Below are 18,502 nucleotides of genomic sequence, written 5' to 3' on the forward strand. Positions count from 1 at the left end.
CTGGCTCAGCTGGTAAGGAATCCGCCTGCAATGCGGGAGACCTGGGTTCAGTCCCTGGGTGGGGAAGATCCCCTGGAGAAGGGAAAGGCCCCCTCTCCAGTATTCTGGCCTGGAGAGTCCATGGACGGTATAGTCCGTGGGGTCGCAAGGAGTCGGACACGACTGAGTGGCTTTCCCCAGAGCGTGGCAGGCAAGGCCTCTCGGGGGCCGGGACCAGCCTCGGACCCTGGCCGGCCCTGTTGCTCAAACACGCGCTCTGCTTGAACCGCCCTGAGGCCTGCTGAGCCTGAGCAGGTTAGCAGAAACCAGGGCGCGGCGCGACTGAGAAGCTTGCCGAAGACTAGCAGCTGGAAACTCGTTGCCAAGAGCTGGTGACTAGTAACTTGCCCCGCTAGTAAGGAGCTGGACGAGCTTGGTGTTCCCTGGACACACGATGACGCCCAGGTTTTCCAGGCCTTGCTGACGCTCTTCTCTTGGTCTGGGGTTCCCTCCTGACTGCTCTCTCTGCCCTGCACGTTCTTTCTGGGAGGCTTGCTCTGTCCTGTAAGACAGATACGACCTTGTCCTCAACTCTGGAAAGCCTCCCCAGTGTTACTCCTGCTAGAATTCTCTCTCTCTTCTCAACAGCCTTTTGTTCGTGTCCCTCTAACCATGAAGGGACTCTAGTTAGAGATCTGCTCAATTTTTTTTTTTTTAAAAATGACAAATTTCATTATATTTGGATGATCCTTTTAGAACTGGACAAACACCATCCTAAGGATGAAACTAAATGTATGAATCACATGACACACAAATAGTATACTTAGGCATTATCTGTAGGTACATAGGAGCATGCAAGTTCCGAGTTTGAGAATTTTATGAAAGCAATCTGGACTTATTTACTTTCTTTGAGCATTCCTTCTGGTATGTAGGTTTTCAAAAGTATTTTCTTAATAAATAGATAAGAAGGTAAAAAACAGGTAGATCTCAGGTTTTTATGTTTTTTAGACTATTAATGAGAATAAAAAAATGAAAGTTAATTAGGCCCTTTCAATATATATGTATATATGATCTGTCAGAACGTCCTCTTTGTTTCTCTGTCCAACGCTAACCTAGTAAATGTAAGTTGAATATATAAGGATTTAATTGTCTCACAAATTCTAGAACATGTTAGAGAAAGCTTTAAGACCATACTAATTATTAATATCTCTTTTTATCTTTCAGAGCCCAAACCAGTTCAAATTGTTATTCCTTATGAAAGCCATAGTACCTCTGTAATCTTGTTTGTTCAGATGCCTAATATTGGAGTGTTTGATGGTGTTCATATTGCAAGTGACCGAGGCCCAAACGTAACCAGGCTTTTGAAACAAGACAACAAAATAACTGTTGACGATTTAACCCCAGGCACAGAATATAATTTCTTTGTTTCTACCATCAGTGGGACTAAATTAAGTAATATATATTATGTACCTGCAGTAAAAACATGTAAGTATTTTAGGACTTGCCTAAGGTGCTTCTCGATTTTGATTTTGTGTGCCATTTCAAATTAGTTCTCTGTGTTCACTGTAATGCAATCAGTTTCAAAGATCCTTTAAAACAATTGCAAAACCTCATTACTGAGCCTGATCTGTAATTGCCTAGTATACAGATAGAGCTGACCTTGTTTAAAATTGAGAAGTCATGAAGTTTTTGTCTATTACCAAAAAACCACATGTGCATATTAATTGGAACTTTCAATGACTTAATCCAAGAGTGAGGACATTATGAAAACTAGACCATCCTTTGTGAGTCTGGGAGCCCTGATGGTGTCTCATAAAGCACATGATAAGCGTGCATTTATTATGTACACTTATCGCGTATACTTCCTATGCTGCCATTTGTCTGGGAAAAACTAGTGCGCATTTTCTTCATATCTGTGAATATTTTAAATTATTATGTATAATATGTGTACATACCAATACTTTACATTTTGAGATTCACATTGATTTTGATTTAAGTCACTCAAAAATTCTACAGATGTTAATTTTGAACATTTGGAATACTTGACATTTGACCCCGCCGTAGTCTAACCTTGGGATCCAAGCCTGCTCAGGCTCCAGGGATGGGATGGCAGCCCAGGTCAGGGAGGTTGGAGGGATAAACATGGCTTTTTTCCTTTTCTTTAATTTTATGCTGACAGTGTGTTGGAGTATGGTCGATTTGCAATACTGTTCTTGTTTTCAGTGTACAGCCTCCTGGTTCAGTGATGATATGTATGGGTATATCATAGCTATTCTCTTTTGGATTCTTTTGCCTTGGAAGTTATTGTAGAAGCTCGAGCAAAGTTCCAAGTGCTGAACACTACTTCTTTGTGGATGGATGGATGAAAGATGGGTGGAAGGAACAAAAATAATCCTTGTGGATTATATATTACAGATACAGATCTCTGTGTATACGTTAGTCCACACACACCTTCTAATTCGTTCTTGGCCCTTCAGTTTTGTTTTTTGTTTTTTTTTTGAACTGTATGTTTGAATTCTCAGAGTTTCTTTTTGTGTCATAAATTAGTTCAAATGTATCTTTTTTTGTTTGTTAGTTTTGCCTAGAGGGGACATTATATGCTGTTGTCTTCCTCTGTGTGGCTGACTTCACTTAGTGTCATCCTCCAAGGTCCATCCCTGTGGCTATCAGTGGCATAATTTCATGTGTTTTTTATGGCTGAGTAATATTCCATTGTATGCACACACCACATCTTCTTTGCGCTTGAATGGGGTGGTGGGCATTTTGCTGGTTCTGTGTTTTGGCTTTTGTGAGTAGTGCTGCAATGAATCTTGGGGTGCATGTGTCTTATTGAATTATGGTTTTCTCGGGATATAGGTCCAGGTGTGGGAATGTAAAATTCTAGACTTAGCTCTCTTGTTGTTTTCTTTTTCTGGCATTTGGAGACTGTCTTTTATAGTGACGGTGCCAATATATATATATACCCACCAGCAGTGTATGTGGGTTCCCTTTCCTCCAGGCTTTCTCCTTCATTTATTGTGTGTAGACTTGTGAGGATGGCTATTCTGTCTGGTGGGATTTGATTTCTCACTGTAATTTTGATTGGCATCCCTGTAATAATTAGGGATGCTGAGCATCTTGTCCTTTGGTAGTTTGGATTGTTTTTCTTTCTTCCTTAAATGGAGTAAGGAAATTTTACCTGTTGCAATTGGCTTTGTAAAAGTCGGTAGTGTTTGGAATTTATTTCTGTAATATCTGCCCCAGGACACTTCCTGAGGGCAGCTGTCACTAGCAGCCACCCAGGCCCTGTGAAGTGGAGGTGCTAGTCTCTTAGTTGTGTCCAACTCTTTGCCACCCTATGGATTGTAGCCTGCCAGGCTCCCCTGTCCATGAAATTCTCCAGGCAAGAATACTGGAGTGGGTTGTTGTTCCCTTCTCCAGGGGATCTTCCCAACGGAGGGATCAAACTCCTGGTCTCCTGAATTGCAGCCAGATTCTTTATCACCTGAGCCCCCAGGGATTGGAGGTTCCAGTAAGCACTTGTGGTCAAGTTGTAGTTACAGAGAGTGTCCACAAGGCGGCTGCACAGCCTCAGGGAAAGCCCTGGGCTGTCAATTGGAGCAAACACCCAAGGGCTTGTGTCTCACTGCTTCCTTCTAAAGCTTCAGCCCCTTATACGGACTAATCCCAACCTGGACCCCATCACCCTGCAGAGGATGCTTAGGTGCCTGAGCTTAGGAGGTTGCACTCTCAGTAAGGAAGCTTGAGCTGGGAACCCAAGCACCAAGAGATGTGGAGGCTAGGTGACTTTTCCAAGGTCCCCAAGGCCAGAGGGTCAGGTCACCATCCTTGGGTGCGCTATGGACTCTGGTACCCGCCAGAGCAAACCATCCAGGCTTAAGAGAAGACTGAATTAAAGGCACCCTGCCTGACTGTCTTGACCTCCCCACAGTCCAGCCTGGGGAACCAAGCCTGCTCACGCTCCAGCGATAGGATAGCAGCCCAAGGCAGGGCGGTCAGAGGGGATAAACTAGGCGTGGCTTTTTTTTTTTCCATTTCTTTAATTTCAGGCTGATGGTATGTTGGAGAGTAGTTATTTCTAATGTGCTTCTTGTTCAGTTATGGTGTGTGAACCAGGTCAGTTCATGTGTATGAACACATACAAACACCAGACCTACTTATTTGGATTCTGTTGCCATAGAGGTTATTGCAGAAGGTCCAGCAGAGTTCCCTGTGCTGAACATCAGGTCCGTGGGGATAGAAGGAGTGGCGATAATCCTTGTGGGTTATCTATTATTGATACGGATTTCCGTTTGTATGTTAGTCGTGCGTGCACGTGTGTGTGCGTGCTCGGTTGCTTCCGCCATGTCCAATTCTTTGCGACCCTGTGGCTGTAGCCCTCCAGGCTCCTCTGTCCATGGGATTTTCCAGGCAAGAATACTGGAGTGGGTTGCCATGCCCTCCTCCAGGGGATCTTCCCGACCCAGGGATCGAACCCACCTCTCCTGCTTTGGCAGGAGGATTCTTTACCACTGGGCCACTGGAGGCCTCCATATGTTAGTCCTGACCTCCTAGTTCATCCCTGGCCCTTTACTTTTTTTTGAATCCCATGTTGAATTCTCAGAATCTCTTAAAATTAGTTTATTTGTATCTCCTTTTCCATTTTGCCTAGATGGTATGTCATATGTCTTCCTCTGTGTGGCTGACTTCTCTTAGTGTCACCCTCCAAGGTCCATCCCTGTGGCTACCGGTGGCATAATTTCATGTGTTTTTTTTTTTTATGGCTGAGTAATAGTCCATTGTATGCACACACCACATCATCTTTAAGCTTGAATGGGTTGGTGGGCATTTTGCTGGTTCTGTGTTTTGGCTGTCTTAAGTAGTGCTGTAGTGGATGTTGGGGTGCATGTGTCTCTTTCAACTATGGTTTTCTTGGGATGTAGACCCAGGTGTAGGAATGTCACATCCTAGGCTTAGCTTTCTTCATTGTTTTTTTCTGGCTTTCAGAGACTGTTCTTTACAATACTGTGCCAATGTATATTCCCATGGACAGTGTATGTGGGTCCCTTTCCTCCAGGGCTTCCGTGGTGGCTCAGTGGTAAAGAATCCATCTGCTGATACAGGAGACACAGGTTTGATCCCTGGGTGGGGAAGATCCCCTGGAAGAGCAAATGGCAACCCACTCCAGTATTCTTATCTGGAAAACCCCATGGACAGAGGAGCCTGGTGGGCTATGGTTTATAAGGTTGCAAAGAGTTGGCCTTGACAGCACACAGATGCGTCCACTTGATGTAGAAATTGATGGCAAGTAGGAATAAATGCCATACAAAAACTGCATGGTGTCCCGAAATCATTATATTTCTGACTACAAATGTAAATAAGTGTCAATGTTCTTAATGATTTGCTCTTTCTGATTACATGTCTTCACATGTCTTATTATACCATATTGTATTATGTATCTTTTCCCCCCAATTTATAATCCTTCCATTATTTTTTAAACTCATTTTTCCACAAAATAATCTCAAACTGATGTCATAAGTCATGTTATTCTAATAGCATTTTAACATATCTGTAATCAGCTCAGATATATGTTTATATTTTACTTTTGCTTGTAATTTTTATATACTTTTTATATTCTCTGCCTCTTATATTATGAATCATTGTGGGCAACATTCTGTTTTACAGTTCTTGTCTTTAAAAATAAATAATACTTGATCCTCTAACTATATCAATATCATTATATCAATAGCAGAAATACCAGTATATAAGACAATACTCTAAAGCTGACATTTTTCAGTTTTTAAAAAATAATTGTTCTCCTTTATGCTAGATGAAATCTTTAAATTGGGAAAATGAAACACTAAAACTCACCAGATAAAATTTGTTTTTAACTTCAGCCAATATTTGGTACAAAGGAATTCTTTTACTTCTTTGTTTAGCCTTCATATTTCTGTCTCTGCTGTGTTTTAGTAGTTTCAGAAAGCTTTCATTTCATTTTCCCCCTTTGAATGTTGTGCCTTTGCTCCTATGAATTTGTTCTCACTAGTTTTTGCTGTAGCATCAGAGTTAGCTGCATGTAATGGTGTATCCAGTGACTGAGTACAATTGATTATCATATTTTATAAGCTTCTATATGTATAAACAACTTTTTAATTAGGCTAGAGATAATTCATTAATAAACTACATTGTCCTTTTTTGGTGTGTTGTGCTTTTTGCTCTCTTTGAAGGGACAAATAAAAGAGAAAACTGGTTAGAAAACATCCAGGAGCAATTTAGTGTTTTATGTGTTTTGCGTAGGTCTGGAAGCACCATCAAATATCCATGAAGGCAAAGTTACAGACTCTTCCATTGAAATTCTCTGGACTCGAGCTGATGGGAATTTTCAGCATTATGAAATCACATGCGTAAACTGTGCTGCTGCGTTCATGGTGCGTTATAAGGGGCTCTCGGAGGAATTCAACTTTCATGCTGAAACCAAGATTACTCATGCTTACATCAGATCAGATGGTCTGGTGTGCCACAGTCCATGGGGTCACAGAGTTGGACATGACAACACATGTTGGATAGTAAAATTAAATAACCCCCAGTCTTTTCTCTTTTTTGCTTGTGTTTGATTGTGGAATGTTTCCTAAATGAACACTTGGGAAGTTATTCTTTTGGATTTTCAGGTCCAGAAGGTATCTCAAGAAGCTGCAGTCTTCTCTAACCTGGATCCTGCCACGGTGTACACCTTTTCAATTCGCACCGAAAAAGAAGGTTTTAAAGACAGTTCTCCCTACATAAAAGAAATACAGACAGGTACAGCTTGTGTAAGCATTTTTGATATTATTTTAATGCTCAATTTTTAAAAAAAATTCCACTTTTCAAAAATACTTTATTAATGTAATCAGAAGGATTCCATAAAAATGCTTTGTTTTATATATTATTTTCTTTTTTAAAGGAAAATTTATTTAGCCAGCTTTCATTGACTTGTAACATTTTATAAGTTTCAATGTTCAAATATTCGTTTGGTTCTTACAGAGAAGAATTAGTAAACAGTTCATTCTTTACAAATTTTCTTTATGGGCAGGCAGATTGCCTCTTGTCTGTTTTTCTACTTCCCCTTGCATGAATTAGCACAGCCTCTTCTGTTACTTGTATTTCCAGACAATAGAGTTGCTAACTGCCTGGGTTCTGGCCAGAGTCTCCCTTTGTGATTTAATGTTTCCACTGCTCAGTTAGACAGACAATGGAGTATGCTGTTTCCCCATTGTTAGCAACTCATTCCCAGTGGCAGATGGTGACTTATTCCATGGTAGTCACATGAAATAAAGGGTAATTGGAAAGGGTGTATGCAAAATGTGTACATTTTCAAATCTAGGTGAAGTGAAATTGTCAACTGTTCTGCTAAAATAACTATTTTAGTTATTCTTGACACTGATGGCATGGAAAGATTGATTTACGTATTTAGAAGCTGGTCAGGTCTGGTGTTCTTTTATTGTACTAATAAAGAACAGAAATGAGACAGAATATCTTGGCAGTTTTTTCTACTTTCCCACACATGGAAGAATTTTAAAGGAGAAATAAAATATATATTATATACTATATTAACATATTTCTTCAGAGAAATAAGGGAAGTATTTCATATTTAGATGGCAATGAACTTTCCTGTTGACTGACCTTGTTACTATTTGGTATTTAACTAGAATGATGCTTTGAAAATCTTTATAAACATTTCTGAGGTTGGTGGTTACACTAAACCAAGATATCACCTCTTTCTACATTATAGAGGCAGGGTAAATACTGCGTACAACTCTGCTGGGTACATATAAGTTCTGTTTCAAAGTTTAAAATGATTCTTGCTGTTTTTTGTTTTTTTTTTCACTCTCTTGACTTTTAATTTCTCATATCTACCATGAGGAATAAAAGGAACATCTTGGTTACCCTCAGAGTTTTCAGACTCAAAGAAATCCAAAGCAGTGCTTTCTATGGTAGAAAATGTTATTTTATGTGTATGTTTTACATGATATAGCCCCAAGTGCTGTTGAATTTATGAATCATAGTAGGAATTCAAATGCAGTAACCATTAGTTGGCCTCCAGCCAGAAGTCTTCTGGATGGATATATTATTTCAATATCCAGTGAAAGCTTAATGAAAGAAGAAATCCTGCCTTCCACAAAAAGGTATGAAAACATTAAAAAGAGATTATGTTAAGTTACATGTAACACAAGATTAACATTTTATATGTGCTTTTAGAAAGCTGTTTTAGTAGTGTAGTATATATAGAAATTATAAGAGTTTGCAGGACAACTTTTTGGACTGTAGTGTGATTAGCATAACTAAATCTGAAGTACAGTGCCAAATTATGTATGTGGATAGATAGTAATGAATTAATTCAGGATATCATCATGCTTGTATGCATGACATACACACTTTTTGACTTAAATTTCTCTACTTAAGAAGCTATGATTTCCAAATGGCTGTTTGTGTTTAAGCATAGAAAATTGTGTCCATAATAGAAAAAAATACATAAAATTCCAAATGTTTCTGAGCTAAATATCTTAATGGGTGATTTTTCTCTAATGTGTAGGACATTCACATTTAACAGACTTTCTCCGGGGACTGATTTTTTAATTAGCATTATGGCCACTAAGGGACTAAAGAGAAGCCATCCTACTGTCCTAATGGTTAGCACTTGTAAGTTCATTTTATATTTAATTAACTTTTTGTGGGTTAAGGGAAAATAAGGGAAATTGTTGTGTTTAAAGTCAGTAACTAGTTATGTGTGTGTGTAGGCTCAGTCGTGTCTGACTCTGCGACTCCATGGGCTGTGGCCCACCAGGCTCCTGTCCATGGAATTTTCCAGGCAAGAATACTGGAGTGGGTTGCCATTTCCTTCTCCAGGGGGTCTTCCCAATCCAGGAATCAAACCTATGGCTCTTGCATCTCCTGTATTGGCAGACAGATTCTTTACCACTGGCGCCACCTGGGAAGCCCCAATATCTAGTTAACAATCAATTAAAATAGAAGCAGTTTATGATGCTATGGCTTGAAGAGATGGGGCATTTCACTTACATGGAGAATGCCTGAATTATAGTCCTTTCTCTGGCATTTATTGTGACCTTGGGCAAAACTATGAAGTTCTCACCTAAACAATGAGAATAATTATTCCTGCCTGGGTGTAAACTCTTGTTACTAAAATCAAATGCAAAGCTTTTTGTGAAAAGTTCAGAGTACTCTAAAACCCTAAGGTATTGTCATCATGAAATACTTAATATTTTTCTAATATTTTGACTATATCTATGAACTATATCATTTTATGAAAAATGAAACTCTGAAACTAGAAAAAATAGATGGTGTTGTCTTTTCAGTTGCATTTATTGGGTCCAGCTTGCATCCTCTGACCTCGTTAGCATTGCTGACGTGTCTGCCTGCGTTGAACATATGCGGATGTTCCAAAGCGCCCTGTTACTTGTGGGTCAGAGTCACATGAATGTGTGCTCACGTACCCATGCCCAAGTGTGAGAGGAGGCTTCGTATTAAGGTTTGCGGTGTGGAGGAAGGGAAAGCACGGGAAAATGCAGCAATAAACAATTCTGGAAGATAAACTAAAAAAGTCTGAGCACTTATCGTGCCTTATCTGTGCTAAGCCGCTTCGTCGTGTCTGACTGTGCGCCCCTATGAACTGTAGCCCGCCAGTTTCCCTGTCCATGGGGTTCTCCAGGCAAGAATACTGTCACGGATTGCCCTTCCCTTCTCCAGAGGATCTCCCAGACCCAGGGATCGAACCGGCATGTCTTACCTCTAACCTGCATTGGTAGGCGGGCTCTTTACCATTAGTGCTACCTGGGAAGCCCAGGTGCCTGAGTCACTGTGTTTAATCTCCCTGCGTGACCTAAACTGTAGTTAAGGCTCAGAGGTGTGAGATTTAACCCAGGTATCTAACTCTCAGGCTGAGATGACACTCTGCTGCCTCGCACAAAGATCATCCTAAAACATCAGAAACAGATGAGAAAAGGCATTTTTTTTAAAGAAGCCTTTGTGTCGTTTTGTCTCGGGGAAAGCATCTTAGGTCGCTGCCTAGATTCGTTTGTGTTATTATCATTGCTCCTGTCATCATCGCCATCGTCATCCTTGCCATCACTCTGGTTTTCAGAGTGCTTGTCCTTTGTCGGGAGCTTTGCTAAGCACTTTCTGTGCTATTTGTCACTTAGTTCTCAGTCACGACCTTCACAACCTTCGTTCTACCAATCATGAGATGCATTTTTCTTTTTTTACAGATGAGGAAACTGAGGTTTAGAGAATTTCAGTAGCTTCTATAGGATGATAGATCTTCGAACCCACATTTTCCTGACATCACATTCTGTCCTTGTAACCATGCTGCTTTCATGGAAAGGCCACTATGACATAGGAAGGACTCTGACCCTCCCATTCCTGGCTCTTTGGCTTTGTATCACTCTTCCACTTGGACCTCAAGCTCATTGTTTCTACCCTGGGATTAACAGTACATTCTGCGTTTTAAGAGGTTTTTGCTTTGTCTATGTTTTCCAAGCAAACCTGGCAAACTTCCGCCCATCCCCACACACTCTCCACTTTACAATTTAACTTTTGTCTTCCACTGTCAATTAGTATTTTTTGGCCTTTTTATGCCTCTCCTTTTTTGCAAGCCACCTCAAATCCATTTGGAAGCAGATGGAATATTAACAATTATATGAAATAAACCTAGATATATCATGGGAATATGGGGGGATGGTAAGTGGTTATTAATAATTCCAGCTGAAAGGGAATATGCATAAAATAAAAATAGAGTAAAAAAGGGTTGTCAATCAGTGACACAGGTTTAAATTTACCACTGATTGAATTCATATAAACTTAAACTTATAAGTAAGGACAAAAATTCCTATAAAATTTGAATTTTAGAGGTGAGATTATTCCAATAAAATTTTAGCATTATATTTCTTCCAGTTAAGGAAAGAAATGCCATGCTTCTGTTTGAAATATAAATTAGAAATAGGGATGTAATACTGGTTTGAAAGGTAAGTTTCTAGAACCTCCTCAGATAAATGTTTAAAGGAAAAAGGAGTTTGGAAACTTAAGGGGGTTAGATCTATCTCTTAATTTATGCAGTGCATAAAATTCTCAGTTAAAATTCTCACTTCTATTAATTTCATACTGAATTCTGCTGTGAGAAAAATAAATATGAAATCCATATAATTATATTGTGAAAAAAGGCTTTCTAGAAAATGTTTTCCTCTTCCACCATTGTAGAGATGAGGGGACTGAGACTCTCACATAGCGCTAAAGCTGACTAGAGAAACCTAATTATCCTGCCTCTCTTCCGTAGTGCGAGGGCCAGTGTAGATAACATGATGATAGAAATGTTTGCTTGTTTCTTTGTTTTTAAGATTTCTTTTCATATTTTATTTCCTTGTCCTAGATCCAGACCCACCGTCAGATTTACTGATTTTGGGGCAGGAAGAAAACACAATATATTTGTCCTGGAAACTCCCACAAGGAGGTTTTGAGAAGTTTCAGGTAAAGCTGCTATTATGCAACCTTGATGTTTTTTGAAGTCTTTAGTTCACTCTTTTTCGTCCTTCATTTTACATTAATAACTTAAGAAATTATGATGCCTCTCCTTTACTGTAAGGTTTTCCTCCAAAATGTTTTCTATTTGTTGCTTTATAAATACAAAATTATCACAGGAGTTTTTCAAATTTGAGTAAAAGCTGGTGCTTGACTTTAAATGTTCGGGTTTTCCAATGGAGACAGACGTGTGCATGTGTAGTACAAAGCCGTGAGGGTGCTGAAGGACAGTGCTTCTGTGACAGCACAGGTCACAGCAAAGATTCCAGAAATTAAAGCTGGGTGATGGGCCCCTATCTTCCTTTCAGCTCCATCCTACAGATTTAGTTGAGTGGAAACTTGCAGTCCAGAGGGTAGGAGAGAAAGAGGTACAGAGAAGCTGCTTTTTAATTGTCTGTGATATAAATGCTGCATTCTTTGATGCTCTTTGTTATTAATAATGTAACCTGGTGTCAAGTGAGGATATATTATATACACCCTACATCCTACATTGTATGGTTTTCAGAGTGAGTAAGCTTCTGGAGATAGCATGTTTTTTTGTTTTAAAATTATTTATCTATTTAAAGAATTATTTATTTGACTGCGCCAGGTCTTCATTCTTCATTATGGCATGTGGGATCTTTAGATGCAGCTTGTGAACTCTTAGCTGCAGCATGTGAATTCTTGTTGCACCATGTGGAATCCAGTCCCCCGACCAGGGATTGAACCCAGTGCCCACCTTGAACTGGGGGCTCAGTATCTTAGCCACCAGATCACCAGGGAAATCCTTGGGGATAGCGCTGTTGCTTTGTAATCTATGGGGGCAAACAAGTTTTCCACACTTTCGTAGTAGTAGGAGATGGTGATTTTAGTTATAAAGAACAGAAAACAACCTAAAACAGTTAAGAAATAAACATTTATCGTATTAATGAAAGAGTGCCTCATGGAGACAAAGGCAAAGACTACAACTGGGTGTTTGGAAAAATCAGAATCAGATATTTAAGGCCATTGAGATCACAAGGATTGTTTTCTTAATGTCTGTCTACTTCCTTCTGCTCATTAGCCTTAGTTTATTTTTACTTATTTTTCCTGGTGACCAACTTTCTCTACTAAGCAATCCATGTGATGAGTGGAAGAATGCCATGTACAACTTCTAAGCATAAATGGTACATTATGAGCCACAGAAAAGACAGATGCTCCCTAAATTCCCAAGGAAGGGACTGTGATTATTCCAAATATTAGACACCCAGTCCAGTTTCAGTCAACTGTTGTTGCGGGCCCCATGTCATGTGAAAATGGTGGCTCTGGATCTGTGGATGGTGGGGGTTATAGAGTCATTAGAATTTGAACAACAAAAGGTGTTTCCTGAAAGTAAAAAGCAATATAGAATTTAATAATTTATAGAATCAATACTTCTAAAAGGAACCAGAGCAGTAAAATTGCCAGACACTTGAAATGAACTAATTAGTACATCTGAGTTTTATATCCAAGTATGAATTTCTTAACAATTACAGTTCATAACGAGAAACAAGATAATAGTTATTATATGATAGACATAAAAAGAATCCACATTTATTTATTTATAGTAGCTGGTACTAATGGAGAAGGCAATGGCACCCCACTCCAGTACTCTTGCCTGGAAAATCCCATGGATGGAGGAGCTTGGTAGGCTGCAGTCCATGGGGTCGCTGCAAGTCGGGCACAACTGAGTGACTTCACTTTCACTTTTCACTTTCACGCATTGGAGAAGGAGATGGCAACCCACTCCAGTGTTCTTGCCTGGAGAATCCCAGGGATGGGGAAGCCTGGTGGGCTGCCGTCTGTGGGGTCGCACAGAGCCGGCCATGACTGAAGCGACTTAGCAGCAGCAGTAGCAGCTGGTACTAAAGACAAAGAGGGTTGTGTAGAGGGCAGAATAAATGACCTTCCAAAGATCCAGCCTAATTTACAGAACCTGAAATATGTTATATTACATGGTAAAGGGGAAGCAGATGGAATTAAATTGGCTAATTAGCAGGTTTTAAAATAGAGAGATTATAGAGAGTCTGGATCCAGATGGTGGAGTGGGAAGACCCTGAGCTCACCTCCTCCCATAGACACTCAAAAACTACAACTACATATAGAATAACTATCTCTGAGAGTCACGTAATGACTAGCAGAACAGATTTTCTACAATTAAGGATGTAAAGAGTAGGCTACATTGAGATGAGTAGGAGGGGCAGAGATGCAGTCTAGCTAGAACCCACACACCCTGCATGTTGACCCACAAGTGGGGAGTACTGTCCCAACCACAGAGGTCCCCCTTGAGGAGTGAGGGCCCTGAACCCCATGGAAGGCTCCCCAGCCTGCGGGCCCTCCATGGATAGAAGAGCCACATGACATCTGGCTTTGAAAACTAGCAGGGCTTATATCTGGGAAATCGAGAAGGCTGTGGATTATCGAGACCCTCCTCTTGAAGAGCTCTCACACAAACACTGATTCTGAGTTCCAGGGAAGAGGCAGTAGCTTGAAAAACAGCTAGGTCATAAGAGAAGATTCATTGACTAGGCTGTGTGCCGGAAGGGTAGGGATCTGGTGGGACTTTCTTTGGGATTGGAAGTACTGGTAGGTGCAGCTTTTTTTCCCCTAAACTCTCCTTCCACCTAGCTGGGCAGGCGCTGGCAGACACCATTTCTATCACTCTCTGTCAACCTAACCAACACCATGTGCTCTGTCCCAGTATTCCCTGAGGGTCAGTCCTGCCCATCCATCCACCATGGCTAGATTCTCCAAAGTGACTCCTAACCTGTTCCAGATAACAGGTGGATTTGGACGGCCCCAGTGCCCCTCCTAAGCAACCCCTGCCTGGGGGATCAGTTCTGTACAACAGTATACTTGGAGCAGTTGCAACTGGGCCTCACAGCTAGTCACAGTGGGAACTGGTGCCACCCCCTGGTGGACCTGCAGTGAGCATGGCCCAACCACAAAAGGAGGGCGCACGCAGCTCACGTGGGAGATACTCCGGGGGCATCTCGCTCTGGTGACCAGGGAGGACTGTGCCACTGAGCATCACGGAAACCCTTCCAAATAAAGCCACTCTTTCAAGACTGGGAGATGTAACTGCTATATCTGATTGTGTTGTTCAGTCACTGAGTCGTGTCCAGCTCTTTGCTACCCCATGAACTGCAGCACACCAGACTTCCCTGTCCTTTACTGTCTCCCGAAGTTTGCTCAAACTCATGTCCACTGAGTCAGTGATACCATCCAACTGTCTCATCCTCTGTTGCCCTCTTCACCTCTTGCTCTCAATCTTTCCCAGATCAGGGTCTTTTCCAGTGAGTGGGTTCTTGGCTTCAGGTAGCCAAAGTATTAGAGCTTCAGCATCAGTCTTTCCAATGAATATTTAGAGTTGATTTCCTTTACGATTGACTGGTTTGATCTTTTTGTGTCCAAGGAATTCTCAAGAGTCTCTTCTCTAGCACCACACTTCAGAAGCATCAATTCTTCGATGCTTTGAAAGCATCAATTCTATTTGTTAGGTAAAGCTAATAAATAGAAACAAACACAGTTAGGAAAACTTGAGGGACAATGGCAAACCTTTCAAATGAAGGAACAAGACAAGACTTCAGAAAAATAATTCAATGAAATGGAGACAAACAATTTAACAAAAGGGCGTTGAAAGTAGCAGTCATAAAGATGTGCACTGAACTGAGGAGAATAACTGATGGCTACAGTGATAACTTGAACAAAGAGGTAGAAAATATAAAGAAGAACTTGTAAGAATTAAAGACTGCAATAACTGAAATTTAAAATACACTGGAGAGAATCAACAGTGCATTAGAGGATACAGAAGAATGGATCAGCAGTCTGAAAGACAGGGTAGCAGAAACCACCCAGTCAGGACATAAAAGGAATTTTTAAAAATGAGGGTAACTTAAGGAATGTCTGCAACAACATTAAGCATAACAATATTTATTTTTTTCAAGGGGTCCCAGTGGGAGAAAGAAAGTTCCAGTAGACCTATTTGAAGAAATTAGGGCTGAGAAAAATTTTAACCTGGTAAGGGAACCAAGTCCAGAAAACACAGATACCCAGACAAGATGAAGAGACTCACGTCAAGACACATTATAATTAGCGTGTCAGAAGTTAGAAATTTAAAAGCAGCAAGAGAAAAACTTAAAAGGGAACCCTCCTTTCAACTGATTAAGTTTTAGCAGAAACTTTATAGGCCCAAAGGGACTGGCATGATATATTAAAATTACTGAAAGAAAAAAAAAACCTTACAACCAATAATACATTATTTGGCAAGATTATTAATCAGAAATTAGGAAAGATAAAAAGTTTCCCAAACGAGCAAAAGCTAAAGAAATTTATCACCGCTAAGTAGCCTTACAGACTTCAGTGGTGGTCCAGTGGTTTAAGAATCTGCTTGCCAGTGCAGGGGACATGGGTTTGATCCCTGGTCCAGGAAGATTCCACATGCCTTTTTTTTTTTTTTTTTTTTTCTAAAAAACAAAACACAATAATTTTTACAACTCATTTAATGGCAACTGGTATTCATCAAACTAGCAATGGTTATCTTCAAAAATTATCACACTAGCTGTGCTACCATTTCTCAAGGTTGATCAGATACCTAGAGTCACAGACAATCCCCACACAAAATACGTCATGTAAATCAGACTTGGTTTATCACCAGCATTTATAAAACCAGACCTAGGCAAAGACCTAGGTCTGGGGACACATGCATGGTCTTAATATAGCGAATGTTTAGCCTGCCCTGATTATTACAAAATCAGAACAGCGAGAATATTTGCAGTCCACATGCCTTGAGACAGCTAAGCCTCTCCCTTGTCACACAGCCATTGAGTGCTCTTTCTTAAAAGTATTAATAAAATAAAATATCATTCTTTTGCTTAAGAATTTCCTTACCATGGCTTACTAGGCTCTGCCTGTCGCTGGTGACCCCACTACAGCTCCTCCATTCTTTCCCATCTCAGGAAAGGACCATGTCCTGAAATCACTTGCTCAGTTATCTTTGATTCTTCCCATTCCCTCATCCCTCAGTCTATCAGTGGGTTCTGCCACTTCTACTTCTGAAATGGATCCTTAATGTGTCCAGCTCTCTTTATCTCCACTATATCACCCTTGTCCTCATTTCTTAACTGAGACCAACAGCCTTGGTGACAAGTGACAGTCTCTTAACTCCTGTTGTTTTTTTTTTTTTTTTCTTTTTCTTTTAAGATGTGTGTGTGTTAGTGCTCAGTCATGTTTGACTCCATGGACTGTAGCCTGCCAGGCTCCCCGTCCAAGGGATCCTCTAGGCAAGAATACTGGAGTGGGTTGCCATATCCTTCTCCAGGAAATCTCTCCAACTCAGGGATCAAACCCATATCACTTGGGTCTCCTGCATTGGCAGGTGGACTTTTTACCACTCCTACACCTGGGAAGCCCCCCACCTTTTTAAAAAAATTAATTAATTTATTTTGATTGGAGGCTAATTACTTTATAATATTATAGTGGTTTTTGCCATACATTGACATGAATCGGCCATGGATGTACATCATGTGTTCCCCATCCTGAGCCCCCTCCCACGTCCCTCCCCATCCCATCCCGCAGGGTCATCCCAGTGCACCAGCCCTGAGCACTAGTGATCTATCCTGTAGAATGTTCCATGTCCACTTGAGAAAAAGGTGAAATTCATTGTTTTGGGGTGAAATGTCCTACAGATATCAACTAGGTCTAACTGGTCCATTGTATCATTTAAAGTTTGTGTTGCCTTGCTAATTTTCTGTTTGGATGATCTATCCATAGGTGTGAGTGGGGTATTAAAGTCTCCCACTATTATTGTGTTACTGTTAATTTCCTCTTTCATACTCATAAGCATTTGCCTTACATATTGCTGTGCTCCTATGTTGGGTGCATATATATTTATAACTGTTATATCTTCTTGGATTGATCCTTTGATCATTATGTAGTGTCCTTCTTTGTCTCTTTTCACAGCCTTTATTTCAAAGTCTATTTTATCTGATATGAGTATTGCTACTCCTGCTTTCTTTTTGTCTCTGTTTGCATGAAATATCTTTTTCCAGCCCTTCACTTTCTGTCTGTATGGGTCCCTTGTTGTGAGGTGCGTCTCTTGTAGACAGCATATATAGGTCTTGTTTTTGTATCCATTCAGCCAGTCTTTGTCTTTTGGTTGGGGCAGTCAACCCATTTGCATTTAATGTAATTATTGATAAGTGTGATCCCACTGTCATTTACTTTGTTGTTTTGGGTTCCAGTTTATACACCCTTTCTGTGTTTCCTGTCTAGAGAAGATCCTTTATATTTGTTGGAGAGCTGGTTTGGTGGTGCTGAATTCTCTCAGCTTTTGCTTGTCTGTAAAGCTTTTGATTTCTCCTTCATATCTGAATGAGATCCTTGCTGGTTACAGTAGTCTGGGTTGTAGGATTTTCTCTTTCATCACTTTAAGTATGCCCTGATATTTCCTTCTGGCCTGAAGAGTTCCTATTGAAAAATCAGCTGTTATCCTTATGGGAATCCCTTTGTGTGTTATTTGTTGTTTTTCCCTTGCTGCTTTTATTTGTTCTTTGTGTTTGATCTTTGTTAGTTTGATTAATATGTGTCTTGGTGTGTTTCGCCTTGGGTTTATCCTGTTTGGGACTCTCTGGGTTTCTTGGACTTGGGTGGCTATTTCCTTACCCATTTTAGGGAAGTTTTCAAATATTGTCTCCTCAAGTGTTTTCTCGTGGCCTTTCTTCTTGTCGTCTTCTTCTGGGACTCCTATGATTCGAATGTTGGGACGTTTGACATTGTCCCAGAAGTCTCTGAGGTTGTTCTCATTTCTTTTAATTCTTTTTTCCTCTCTGCTTCATTTGCTTCCACCATTCTATCTTCCACCTCACTTATCCTATCTTCTGCCTCAGTTATTCTGCTGTTGGTTCCCTCCAGAGTGTTTTTGATCTCATTATTGCATTATTCATTATTGCTTGACTCTTTATTATTTCTTCTAGGTCCTTGT

General features: G+C 40.4%; 1 protein-coding gene and 1 non-coding gene across 5 annotated transcripts in view; one reads left to right on the forward strand and one right to left on the reverse strand.

The window, feature by feature from the left end:
- PTPRQ (protein tyrosine phosphatase receptor type Q) overlaps positions 1-18,502 on the forward strand; it is a 291,398-nt gene that overhangs the window by 24,787 nt on the left and 248,109 nt on the right. For all 4 annotated transcript variants that reach the window (XM_065934147.1, XM_065934148.1, XM_065934149.1 and 1 more), the window contains exons 11-16: positions 1,204-1,464; positions 6,256-6,386; positions 6,627-6,756; positions 7,970-8,120; positions 8,528-8,634; positions 11,375-11,472. In XM_065934147.1, the coding sequence (XP_065790219.1) occupies positions 1,204-1,464; positions 6,256-6,386; positions 6,627-6,756; positions 7,970-8,120; positions 8,528-8,634; positions 11,375-11,472 (878 nt within the window). The remainder of the gene's footprint in view (positions 1-1,203; positions 1,465-6,255; positions 6,387-6,626; positions 6,757-7,969; positions 8,121-8,527; positions 8,635-11,374; positions 11,473-18,502) is intronic.
- On the reverse strand, positions 16,166-16,297 carry LOC136168089 (small nucleolar RNA SNORA72). Its single transcript, XR_010663243.1, has one exon. It is a non-coding gene; the product is annotated as a small nucleolar RNA SNORA72 (small nucleolar RNA).

This window comes from Muntiacus reevesi, chromosome 4, assembly GCF_963930625.1.
Source record: "Muntiacus reevesi chromosome 4, mMunRee1.1, whole genome shotgun sequence".
NCBI lineage: Eukaryota > Metazoa > Chordata > Mammalia > Artiodactyla > Cervidae > Muntiacus > Muntiacus reevesi.